The 13,615-nt window shown below is 41.4% G+C and overlaps 1 protein-coding gene across 5 annotated transcripts in view; it reads left to right on the top strand.

Moving 5' to 3' along the window:
• Nucleotides 1–13,615, top strand: part of FHOD3 (formin homology 2 domain containing 3) — a 498,310-nt gene that overhangs the window by 472,776 nt on the left and 11,919 nt on the right. For 4 of the 5 annotated variants that reach the window (XM_055233761.2, XM_055233789.2, XM_055233781.2 and 1 more), the window contains 2 exons: nucleotides 1,252–1,444; nucleotides 6,726–6,900. In XM_055233761.2, coding sequence (XP_055089736.2) covers nucleotides 1,252–1,444; nucleotides 6,726–6,900 — 368 coding nt within the window. Of the gene's footprint in view, nucleotides 1–1,251; nucleotides 1,445–5,234; nucleotides 5,259–6,725; nucleotides 6,901–13,615 lie in introns of all 5 variants that reach the window. The other variant, XM_055233750.2, reaches the window with a different exon arrangement.

The following is a 13,615-nucleotide window of genomic DNA, read 5'->3' as shown; positions in this document are numbered from 1 at the left end:
ATATCTTTTTAGGAGAAATGTCTATTCAAATCCTTTGTCCATTTTTTATTTGTCTTTTTAGTGTTGCGTTGTAAGATTCCTTTATATATTCTGACACAATTCCCTTATTATAGACACATGACTTGCAAGTATTTTCTCCTATCTTTTAGATTGTCTTTTTAGTCTTGATAATATCCTTTGAAACACAAAGGTTTTTAAGTTTAATGAAGTCCAGTTTATCTACTTTGGTCACTTATGCTTTGGGTATCATATCTAAACACATTAATCCAAAGTCAGGAAGATTTCTACTTTGTTTTTTTCTAAGAGTTATGTAGTTTTGGCTAGCATGTTTTAGGCCCTTTTCCTTTAAATACAAGTTGTATGTTTACTTCATTATTCTTCTCAAAAAGAGTAAGCCAGTGTCGTTTATTTTAAAAAATTCATATTCAAACTGTACAAATTAGAGTGATCAAAATTTGTTTTCTATAAATAGTGGTATCATTTACATAATGTTGTTTGTTCCACAGAAAGCTTTCCCTCTGTCGCCCACTGTGTTCTTTCTCATTTCCTAATAACTAAAAATTGGGTACTTATCTGCTCATGTAATTTCTTTTACAACATTTTAAAACAAATAATGTCTAATAATTTTTGTTTACAAATTAAGTGTTAAAATAAATTTATTTTCTTCTTTGGTGTTTCCTAATTAAACTAAGGTTATATGTAATATCTCAAGAAATGTTTAAAAATATTTACTCAGAAAACAGCATCTATTTACAAACTATGGATTAACATGTTATTCATAACATGTTCATGTCTATTTTAAGTGCTCATTCAAAAGAATTTCTAAGCAACATTTCTTTATTCCTATTCAATTCTCATGTAATCTAGAAATGGTGCAGTACTTTTCTAAACTACCACTTTAACATTTTTCTTACAAAAGTTTTACATATATCCATTTTAGAAAAATGTTAAAACACAGATATGAAAAATGAAAAAGTAATCTGTTAAAGTCCTACCACCTAGATATAACCTCCATCAGTGGGAAAGTGAGTTGAACTTCTGTTTTCATTTTCACTTGAGAAGACTCTTGAAATTCAAAGCCCCAGGAATGAAGGACAGTGTGGCTTACTGAGAGTGTGGCTTGTTGGTTTCTTTATTATTATTATTATTTATTTTAAGTTCTGACATTGGTTTCTTACTGAGAGATTTTAGACAAGTAATTTTTGTTTCTTAAAACTGAAGTCATTGCTGTTACTGTTTTTTTCCTTGCAGATTCCACTCCTTTTTACTCTTCATGGGCCATCCACCTTACGCAATTCGGGAGGTGAACATAAACAAATTCTGCAGGATTATTAGTGAGTTTGCACTAGAGTATCGCACAACCAGGGAAAGGGTTTTGCAGCAGAAACAGAAACGGGCCAACCACAGAGAGAGAAATAAGACCAGAGGGAAGATGATCACCGATGTAAGTTTCACACAATCCCTCTCCTTATGTCATTCGTTTTCAAAGTAAGATCAATCAGGAATTCTCCTCACAGTTAAAAGCTGTGCTTTTTTTTTTAACTATAAAAAAAATTCTGTCTTTTAAAAAGTGCTCTTGAAGTACTCCTCCACCATTTCTGTGAAAATCTGCTACATAACATACAAGGACCTAGGAGATGTAAAGTTCAGAACATGTGGCTAGAAGAGGAACATGGAACCCATTTTGGTGTGTTGCATGTTGCTGATGACATTAAATGTTTGGTTCTATTTTTGTTGATGTGGGTAAAGTTGGATGAAGACAAGAAAAATATAAAAGATAATGGCACTTATCATAGAAAGACAAATGTACTGATTGGGGAATTAATTCAGGATCTTAATCATCATAATGGTGCTGTGTAACCAGTCAGTTGACACACAGACCACCCATTTTGGGCATCTGAATAAATTGACGTCATCGCTCAAAGATATAATCTAATGGGCTCTTGCCAGTCCCTTGAATCACAGGACATCAGGGTGGAAAGAGTTCCCAGAGGACAGTGAATCCAGTAGGAGTGTCCCTATAGCACCCTGGGGAGCCCCTGCACACTTATGTGTCTCCCCTGCTCCTGGGCTCTTTCCCCATCTCTCCTGTCTCAACCCAAGCCCACCCAGGTCTTGGGGGACAGTGGATATTCAGATGACAGATGCTCAGTAAAGTGGAGGGTAAAGGGATGCATGAAGATGCCAGAGACCAACGGAGATACCTAGTGCAGGTTCCTTTTTCTTAATGTGCTTTTACGAAACATAAAAACCAGGCTAGTATCTCACTTACCTCATCCATTACTGTAAGGTCAGTTCCAGGCAAAAGGCTGAAATTTTCTGGGAATCCTCCTTTTGTCACTATTTATTCTTTCTTGAACAGACTCAACGATAATAAAGTCATCTTTTTTTGATATTGACAGGTCATATTTGGAACTTGTTGAAGGACTCTAGAGTGTGATTTTTTTTCATGGTTTGGATTGGTGCCCATGGATTTCTCCCATCTGTGCGTGCATTTGAGTAGCACATGGACTTCTGGCAATAGAGGGAATGGAATGAGGAAAGGATTAAGCCACAGGGCGTGCCATCATCTGAGTAGTTACACGCTTCAACTGAACCCTAGTTAGGCAGATTTTTTGGGGGGAGGAAGAAAACCAATTAGGAAGACCTCACCGAAGCCACCCTATGTGCACAGACATGTGTGTATGTAGTCAGCCAAGCAGAGAGCACTTGGTTATTGCTCTCTAGAAGTCCACATTCCTGAGGGTCTGACTTACATGGGAGGCCAGATGCATTAACTTAGCAATTTTGTTGTAATTTTAAGAACCAGGGATAATCATTTCTCTTACCATCCACCTTTGCGTAAGCTCCTTGTTTTCTTGGAATTTTCTGTACCTTTAGGAAGTGCTCAGGTCACTTTTGTGCAGAAGGAGCCCTTTCTACAGCTCTACCCCCGACCCAAGCAGTTCTGAATTCCAGTGCCATCAGCCAAGAGTCTTCTGTCTCCTCTCCTGAAATCTCAGTTCAGTAGGATCCTCAGCCTCTTGGAAGACAGCAACCCAGGAAGCATGTTGGATCCACGTGGGCAAACTGTGGCCCACATTTTATTCATAGTATTATTTTTGAAAGTTTAAAAAAAGGGATTGTTTATTTTGTGGCTATGAGACACATACAAGCCGAATATGCTTATAGTTATGTGGACACATCAAAATTTCTTGCTAAATTTTTTAGATTTTTTACAGATCCCACTAATTTTTAAATTCTGTCTTTCTCTTAAAACATTTGGCTTTCCCAATCATAAACAGAGGTGAATGTTTCTAGAGTCTGATTCAAAAATATTTAAATTCCCATTAAAATCTGGACAGGACAGGCTTCGTCAGGATTCATTCTCAGCCTAGCCCATGTTTTTAATGGCCAAAGTGGCATCATTCATGTAGAGAGATTGCCGTCTGCTGGAACATTAGGATATTGTCCCTTAAGGAGAAGTGTACAGCCTTGGGTTTTTCCAACTCAATTATTAAGGGCTCATTGTGCACCCAGCAGTGCCTGGGACACCAAAGAAGATGTGAGTATAAAGAAAAGCTTATATCCCAAGGACATCATAACCTGGTTAAAAATGGCATATACACAACTTAAACCACTGAAAACAAAGCCAGACAATAGACTTAGAATCATGGACCCCCGAACGTTGGAGCTGGAAGAGATTTTAGAGAAAACTGTTTGTAGTAAGTCATCTTGAATATACATGCTGAATAAAATGAGGATGCAAGTGGTAGCATTTAGAGAAGAGAGATGTGAGGGTAAAATCTGCAGCCCCCATGCACCAGCTCCTGATTGCTATCCCTCTTCTTCTCCCCCTGTTTCTGGGTATTCAGAAGGCTTCCTTTTCATCATCCAGGGGTCCTCCCAGGCCAGGATCACTGAGCAACTAATTCCTCATCCTGTGTACAAAGTTGGTCCTAGAGCAAATGGTGACATAGACAAGGCAACACGAGGCAACTATAGCCTTTCTGCCACATCCACACTCCCGAGGTGGGCTGTGAGAACCCAGGCTGGTCAATCCCAGGCCTCCCACATTGGAGGGTAGTGGTAATCCTGGGTGAGACCCTTAACCCCTCTCAACCCCAGCTTCCTCTTCTATAGAAAGAGAATGATGATTACTTTTAGGGATGTTGAGAGGGCCAATATTTTATATATGTAGCACCTTGAACATGTGTGAATTTCTGGAAAAATGCCAGCCATCCCAGGTTATATAAATAAACTAAGAATTTTTTAAAAGAGAGTAATGGAACAGGACTGTTGTCTCTTGTCGCAATGCCATTTGGATGAGGCAGCGTGGAATGTTACGGGCTGGAAGTGGTTTGTCATTTTAACTTCCAAAAGCATAGTTCATTCTCAAAACACTTTAATCTGATTTGCTGGCCTGGCCCTGTAACCTCACGGACACTCCTAAATTGAAAGTGTGTTTAATTTATGATCAAGAGATTGACATGACTTTTCACTCTCAATTTATGTTAGAAGAGGGATATTTTATTTAAAGTAACTTAAAGCAGTTTAGTGCTAAAGTAATTAAAAGTATGGAGAGTCAGTTCAGGTGGCCACCATGAGAAACAGGTGAGATGTCAAAAATAAATTAATTTCATGCTCCTGAAGAGAGAGTAATGTGAACGCACAGCTGGAGAAGTTGTCTCACTTGTCCTGGCTGGCCTGCATGTGGAAGGACTAGCGGTAGCCCAGAACCGGCAGCCTGGGCAGGGAGGGATCCTGCACTGGGGATGGGATGGGAGGGCCGGCAGCTGACAGGCAGAGCCAAGCAAACAGAAGCCAGTCCACTTAGAGGAGCCTTGATGACTGTCAGGCCGTGATGGGTTCATAAGGATGTGGCCAGCCAAGCCATATGGTTCACAGAGCAGGACACTCTCAGCAGGATGCACAGCTGCGAGTGAGGTTGGTGGTGGTCAGGGAATCGTGTAAGCTGACTGTTACCTCAGGGACAGCCCCAGAAGATTGGCCTAGAGCCCTGTGAGTCCCTCTGGTCATGGGTGATCTTGGAGTTCACGCAAGGAGTGTCCAGATGAGGACAAGAGGGTGGGGCCTGGCAGCTCCCAACTCAAGAGGATGTATCCTGGTTGTGGTGACCAGTTTATTTACTTGGAATTTTATGTGACATTGAGATGATCTTTTTGCTGACTTCTGTGCCTTCTAAGAATCCCTTCTGTCTTTTCCGTCCTGTCCTGTCCTGTCCTCTCGGGTAGACTGATGACGAGGAGGAAGTTGAGGTATGACCGTTTATGAACATGAAGAATGCCACATTTGACCGCCTCATGTGTGCTCTGGTCTAACCTAACATAATCAGCATGAAGTGTGAGCACCATTCAGTGCTTTAAACAATGCATGGACATTTTTCTGGTTGGTTTTCGTGTGATCACTAACCACCTCACAGGGGCTCTCATCATGCCACATGTGCCAGGGACTGAAGGTTTAAATGCATTTTCCGAGCTGTCCCTGAGGCCCGGCTAATCAGTAACCACGTCACAAGTGGCAGGTTTAGCAGGTCTCTCCCTACTGCTGGAAAAGTGGACAGAGAATTTTCCTTTGGCAACTTAAATATGAGAACTAGATTCCGGAATAACCACATGAAGAGTCCTGAAATCAAAGAGGAAGTGGGGCAGTGGCCAAGGGCCAGGCTAGAGTCTCTGTCCCCAGCCAGTAGGCAGCCTCTGATGTGTGCCCATTTCCTCTGCTGGTGTTAATGGCTCCCATGGGCCAATGTCCATGCAGTGGCAGATGGCAGGGGCTCCTCCCTAGACCCTGGATGCAGGTGCGAGAACCAGAGACCAAGGGGGCTAATTGGCCCTGGAAAATAAGGAGAGAGCCGTGTAGATGTTACAAGCCACAGATGTGTCCCCAACCCTGTTGCCATGCCTGAGACACTGGGTGACAAAGGAAGCCAGCAATCTGTGGAGCTGTTCTTTGCAAATGTTAATCTGACTTTTTGTTCTTCATCCAGGTGTTTGGTATTGTGTACGTATGGTATTCCAACATACCTCTTTTAAAATATATATGTCCTGACCTTTTGTTCAGTCAGAGAAAATCAGCATGAATTTATGTGTCTTGTTCTGTTTTGGGCCCTGACACCAATTCTTTTAGGGTCCCTAGCAAGCCACGTATTCTTGAAGGGCCTCAGTTTCCCTTTCCATAAAAGCAAGGTGGTACTAGGTCTAGAAGAATTCTTCCCAACTCTTAACATGCTAGGATTCTGTGCTTCAATCCCACTTTTGTAATTCTACCATCATAAGTGATATTTAAGAAAAATTTAACTGCTTTCTGACACTAAGTAAAAAAATAAAGCTCAGTATGCTTGGTTAACAAGGCATATTTCATTTCAATTCTCATATCAGGGCTTTGGTGTTAGAAACACATTTGGCTTTAGACCTTCCCAGAGCCAATGCCGGTCGCTCCTGACAGCCACCCTTTGAGGGGATCTGAGTGCGTGAGAGAGACGGCTACAATGGATGAATGGGTGGTGGACCTTCTGGGGCCGGGGGCTTTTCTGTCTCATGTTAGATCTTCCTGTAGGCACAGATGTTTTGTCATTAGTTAACTTCAGTGACTGCCGTAATGAATGTGTCTGCAAACAAAACAAGACAGAGGAGAGGAGGTTTTCCTCAACCACGGGTTTTAGAAGCTTGAGTTGTCTTTTTGGGGAGTCTCCCTCACCTGCTAACCTCGCCTTGTTTTTGCAGTCCGGCAAGTTCTCTGGCAGTTCTCCAGCGCCCCCAAGCCAGCCGCAGGGTCTGAGCTATGCGGAGGACGCGGCTGAGCACGAGAACATGAAGGCTGTGCTGAAAACCTCGTCCCCCTCCGTGGAGGACGCCACCCCCGCACTGGGCGTCCGAACACGCAGCCGAGCAAGCCGAGGTAACTCCTGGCTGCGCGGGGCTCATCTTGTCTTCTCAGGTTGGCCACTCCGGGGGGGTCTGGACTCCATCGCAGGCTGCGGTCCACGGCTGTAACTGGCCCTCAGCTCCAGTGCCAACCTAACCACACACATTCCTTCACTAGCGTCTTCCTGACCCACCTTCAACAGCTTCATCTCCAAAACAAACATTCCCACGAGAGTACCTCACTTTACACAGAGGGAATCCTTACCGGAGACCACCTCCTGAGGGAGAGCTGGGGTGGGCAGACTGCAACCTGCAAGCCAAATCCAGCCTTCCCCCTGCTTTTAGAAATAAAGTTTTGTTGGGACACAGCCATACTTACTCATTTGTGCAGTGTCTGTGGCTACTTTGGCAGAGTTAAGCCACTGTGGCAGACACTGTAGGACCCACAGAGCCTAAAACATCTACTACATAGGACAAGGTTGCCAACCCCTCCCTACAGCACTACCCCTTTGTCCCTTTTTTACATCCTTAGGCAGAGACAAAAACTAAAACTTCAAAATGGTGGCCAGATTGGAGTTTCCAGATTTGTTTTTATCATTAGAAGGGGCTAAGATGCATTTGACATCTGTGAATGTTTCCTCGTGTTTCCCTGGTCTGGCCCGATAACCCATTTACCCTCCTGGGTTTCCTCACTGCCTGCAGGGTGAAGCCCACAGTATTCACACTGTTCTTGGAGGTCCCCTGTAGGCAGGTCCTGTCCTATCTCCCAGGCTTGGCATTCCCACACCCTGCATGGTCACCACGGCGCTTCTCGGCACGGCACGCTGCTCGTCCCAGAGTTCCCTGCTGCTCCCTCAGTTCAGGATGCCCGCTCCTCTGCTTGTCCCGTTCCCATTCACCCCCATTTACCTCTTCCTCTGGGCACTGTCCCCATCACCAGGCCACTCTCTTCCATGCACTCCAGAGACCCCAGTTAGACCTACTAAAGATGGTCAACTTTAAGGAGAATCAACTGTTGGAGACAGGCTTTCTTCTCCCAGTGTTTGCTTAGCACACACTATGCATGCAGCTAGAAGAAACCATATAATCTTGTCCAAGCTGGGATACTTTAGGGTGTGAAAGGGGGTGCTAGTAGTAATTATGCTGGGAGAGCAAGTAAAACAGCATGCCAGGTAAGATGGTTTGTGGGTTGCCATACACATCACAGAAATGCAGTAGTGAGTGAACAAATGAATATTGCGCCCACCAGACATTTTCGTAGGCTCTAATGAACATGCAGGCAGAAAGGCAGCTAGAATCTAGAGGGCTGCAGTCTGGAGAAACCTGAGGAGGCTCTTCAGTGACTTCTAATAGGCTTTGCTCACTAACTAGTGCTTTTTGGAATCTTGCTGTTGTCAACATTCTTAAATATACAAAAATAATGGTAGTAATGATAAATTCAGCATAACTGAAAAAATAAATGCAGCTTTGAGTTTTCTTGAGAAGAAGGTGAGTCATTACCACACCACGCATATGGCTGACTGTAGTTTTCTATGAACCAAAGAGCCACAAACTGCTGTCCAAGGAGGACCTCAAAGGGACCTGCAGGCTGTGCTCCGGAACCCTAGGGTTTTTGTGGGATTCCCAAGCAGATTGGCACTTCAGTCTTTTTTACTAAATTACTGACTGGTTTTCTCACTTCATGTGACTACAGTGTTACTAACTGTAGTTCTCTTTTCTTCTGTCTTAATGTTGGACTTTGGTGTTTACCTTTTAATATAGGGCATCAGCCGGGCACGGTGGCTCACACCTGTAATCTCAGCATTTTGGGAGGCCGAGGTGGGTGGATCACTTGAGGTCAGGAGTTCAAGACCAGTCTGGCCAACTGGGTGAAACCCTGTCTCTACTAAAAATACAAAATTAGCTGGGTGTGCCATCACATGCCTGTAATTCCACCTACTGGGGAGGCTGAGGCAGGAGAATTGTTTGAATCCTGGAGGTGGAGGTTGCAGTGAGCCAAGATGGCGCCATTGCACTCAAGCCTGGGCGAAGAAGCAAGACTCTGTCTCAAAAAAAAAAATATATATATATATATATAAAATAATATATATGTGTTATATATTTTATATATAAATATATATTATATACATAATATATAATAAATTATATATAATATGTGTATTATATATGTTATATATAATATGTGTATTGTATATGTTATATATAATATGTGTAGTATATATGTTATATATAATATGTGTAGTATATATGTTATATATAATATGTGTAGTATATATGTGTGTGTGTATATATATATGTGTGGCTTCTACTTTGATGAACAGCTGAAAATATGCTTGAAGAAGGGCTTCCTCCCTCCCTGCCCCAGTGTTACATCAACTGAGGCACAGATGACAGGGTGGAAAAATCATATCTTTTACTATAGCCTTGATCCCCAGACACCCTAAGTATTTGCCTATGTTATTATTACATCAAAGAATTAAAGATAGTCTGTCTGAGATCTGGTCTTTCCAAACCCTCTTCCCAAAACTATAATTTCCATAGATAGTTTTGGATGTGGAATTGGGAGAAGAAAATAATATTATGCTTTGGCAATGAAAAGGTAGCCTTTTAGTGACCAAGAGCAGACGGACACAGCTGAGGAGAACCAAAACCCTGATTTTATGTGGGGTACCTTCTGATTGTATGGTTTGCTATGTGGAAGGAAAGGTACCCTCTTCTTGACCAGTGCTGTCTGTAAAAGACCTCCATTCCAGGAAGTGATTGAAGAGAGAGTGTGTGTAAACAAGAAAGGAGAGGAGAGAAGAAAGTGGGGAAGGCCAGAAAGTGAAGAAAACAGTTTCATTAAATGGTGAACAATAGAGAATGTCAGTGTAGAGCCAGCATAAAACAAGGATGAGAAATCGTTTTGCAGTGTTGGGGGACATGGCAAGGGGTATCACTTTTACACTGTAGCACCCAAAAAGGCCTAAGACATCCCATGTATGAGCCTGTCTGTGCCCAGCAGCTCTTGCAGGCTTTGTATGCTAGGCTAAACATGGCCAACAGGGATGCGAAGGTGAACATTAATGCCTGCAACATGGTGACCCCAGCCATCAGACTGGAGTCTTGAGTCCCTGTGTCTTGGTGGATGCAGGAGGAGTGCAGTTGAAACCTTCTTAGGGGGTGGATCTCAGTAATAGAACATAAATAGGTTGTACCAATTTTAAAGGAAAAGAAACATCTATTCCTGACCAGAAAGGATAGAGAGAAAAGATGTTGCTGGGTTTGTACAACATAGGGTCATCTTTGCTGGCATATGAAAGGGATTAGAATGGGAGGCTGTTCAGTTTCTCTGCACATTAATGCTAATCTCAAGGGAGACTTCTGCTTTCATGTAGCATGTGTTATGGAGTGGCAAGCCACCCACCTGCTACAACAACTAGAAATAAAAATAATAAAGTCTTCTTTTAAAAAACATTAGAGAACTGTAAAAGGAAAGAGGACTAGACAAACTAGAATTGGAGTGAGCTGACATTGCCTCTCTGTGAGCATTTGCCAGATCTGGGCACAAGCTGAGGATTGGGCTTATGGTAGTGGAGTGACTCTAATGGGAAAGAGAAGCCAGCAGAATTTGTAGTAGCTGTGTGAACTGGTATAAGAGATTGAAATTGAGAGGAGGCCAAAATGCAGATGATTTTCTCCATGAGACATTTGCTAAATGCAGCACTGCGGGATGGGGGTTGGAGGGAGGAAGGTCAGCGGGTGATGCTGGGCTAGAAAGGTTGAAGGAGATGTCTTGCAGTCTTTAAACTGAGGAGACAAAGATAGGATAGAGTAAGCACCTTGAACAGATACTCACTGATCTTGGCCTCAAGAAAAAGAGAGGTGGGAAATGTGGACTGATTGTTAACTAAAGCTGCTATCTAGGCTAAACCCAGCTCAATACTTCACTGTATCTGTTAATAGAAGAGAAAAGACTCTCTGGAGGAAAATAATGCTGACTTCAGTCTCTGCATCCTTCTATACACAAAGTCCAGTGTAATAAAAATTACAAGCCACAGGAATAACATGAAAATATGACTGAAAATCAAGAAGAAAAATAGATAATAGCAGCAGACCCATGTGATTCACATGTTGAAATCTACAGTAAAGGACTTGAAATGACCATTAGAAATGTTAAAATAAAAACTAAAGGGAAACATAGACAAATGGGTAAAAAGGTAGATAATTTCAATAGCAAATTGGACTCTATAAATAATCAAATGGATATTCCAGAACTACAAAACAAAATATCTGAAATAAACTCATTGGATGGGCTTAACAGAGATTGATCACAGCAAAAGAGGATTAGTGAATTCAAAGGCAGGTTAACAGAAAATGTATAAACAGAAGCATAGTAAGAAAAAATGGAAAGAATAGAATAAAATGTAAGATCTGAAGGACTCAGTTGAATGGTCTAACGTGTAATCGGAGTACTGGAAAAAGATGGATCAGAAGCAATATTTGAAGAGATTGAAGAGATTTGAAGAGATGGCTGAGAATTTACCAAAACTGATAAATATCAACCAACATATTTAAGAAACTTAGGAAATCCAAGAAGAGTAAGTACAAAGAGAACCATACCATAGACAAAGTGCTAAAATAAATAAATAAATAAAGATAAAATCTTTAAAACAGAGAAGAAAGATTCATTACCTCCTATGGTGCAATGGTAATAATGATGGCTCAATTTTCAAAAGGAATTATAGAAGCCAGAAAAAAAGGAATGATATCCTTAAACTGCCAGAAGAAAAAACTTCAACCACAGAAGTCTGTCTTCAGAGAAATTATCTTTCAGAAACGAAAGCAAACTTTTTACATTAAAACAGTAGAATATCCATTTTGACTTAAGTGTTTTCCTTGTAGACTCTTTAGGTTAGATTTCTATAAGGGGAAAAACAAATTTCAGTGCTTTCTTTCAAATCTCAGTTTTCATGTTTTAGAAAAAAGTAAAGTGGTATTGTGCTATTACGGTCTAGAATGCTTTATCCTCTCCACCACATCTCAAATGTCTTGCTAACACTTACTAACACATGGTGCCTTGGGTATGTAAAATGTGTGTTCAGTATTATCCTGATGGCTACGGTGTGGATGCAAGCGTTCCAGGAAGAGGAATGTATACATGACTAGGAAGAATGGAAATAAATGGTAATCAGGCAGTGAGGATATAACCAAGAGGAGTGGACATAAAGTAGAACCGGGAATGAAGTCATAAGAGAATGAAGTCATCATAAAACTGAGTTTGACAATCTTGGACCTAGGGCAAGATGTTTCCTTTAAGCATCTCCTGACGCATTACATTGACAGAAGATCCCTGGGGTTGTGTAAGATGGAAAAGTATAGGTAATTCTCAGAGGGAAGATTAGATGATGCCTTCATTTCTGGCCCAGTGCTCTGAAAATGTATTATGAGCAAAGACAATTTATTGAGCTTTGCATGTTTTTAGAAGGTATTTTGGCATTTTAAGATAAGACAGGAAATTATAAATCAATAGATAAAAGGGAAAACAGGAAATTGTGGGGTAAAACACAATAGCATGATTGATTGCTCTACTCTGAGGAGGACCATTGTTCAGAGGATCTGCAGAGGCCCAGTCTAAAAGCTGTGGCATTATAAGGACTTTTACTTCTAATTAAAATACCTTGACCATTCTGAGAATGCAGAGACTTTCAGCAGCAATTTCAACAGTTTATTTTTTAAAAGAGTCTATTTTTTAAAGGATTTATAATGCTGAAAAAAACTGGCCTAATAGCAAGTAGATCAAGTTCCCTTGGGTATAAGCACAAAAAGTACAATTTACTGTTTTTGCATGTGCTCATGCTGTAGGTATGCTATCATTTAAAAAATAAAAGCTAAGCAAAACAAATTTTAAAAAAAAACTGTATCAGTAATAATGGAAATCAGAGTCTTACTTTGTTGCCCAGGCTGGAGCGTAGTGGCGTGATCTCAGCTCACTGCAGCCTCTGCCTCTGTTCAAGAGATTCTCCTGCCTCAGCCTCCTGAGTAGCTGGGACTATAGATGCACACCGCCACGCTTGGCTAATTTTTGTATTTTTAGTAGAGACGGGGTTTCACTGTGTTGGCCAGGCTGTTCTCGAACTCGTGACCTCAAGTGATCTGCCCACCTCAGCCTCCCAAAGTGCTGGGATTACAGACGTGAGCCACCGCACCCAGCCAACAAAAATCTTACCATTGGAAAACATCATTGTTCTATAGCCACAGGTTTTACGTACATGCAGGTGATAGGGCACCTGGTGTCCTGGCTCTCCTTTTGCAGTGTGAAATATTTATGTATTCGGTCATGAATTTTGCTATCAGAAATTATGACTACTTTATAGCACAGTATGTATTTGTAGCAATATGTCAACTACACACACGCACATATATATGAAAATCACAGTCCATTGAACTGTGATCCACTGTTCCCAACCATTTCCATTGATATCTATTTTTTCTTGGTTCATTCATTACCAGCCAGGTGGTTGTAAGCACCAAAACTTAAAAAAAAAAAAAATTAGTGTGGGAGAACTCAAACATTTTAACTATTTATTAACATTTTTTTCCTCCAAGTTGGGAAAGGCTGGCAGTTCCCTAGCCTGTGTTGTACTTTAGTCAGGCTAGGGCTACTTGTGTGCCATAGGCGATGATTCTGATAATTCTCACCTACAGGTTTTTGAAGTTGTTGTGCATCTACTATAAAGTGAAGTGTAGGTGGTAGAAATTAACAATTT

Source organism: Symphalangus syndactylus, chromosome 1, assembly GCF_028878055.3.
Source record: "Symphalangus syndactylus isolate Jambi chromosome 1, NHGRI_mSymSyn1-v2.1_pri, whole genome shotgun sequence".
Taxonomy (NCBI): domain Eukaryota; kingdom Metazoa; phylum Chordata; class Mammalia; order Primates; family Hylobatidae; genus Symphalangus; species Symphalangus syndactylus.
Note: the sequence above shows the minus strand (reverse complement) of the source record. Positions and strands in the feature narration are given on the sequence as shown.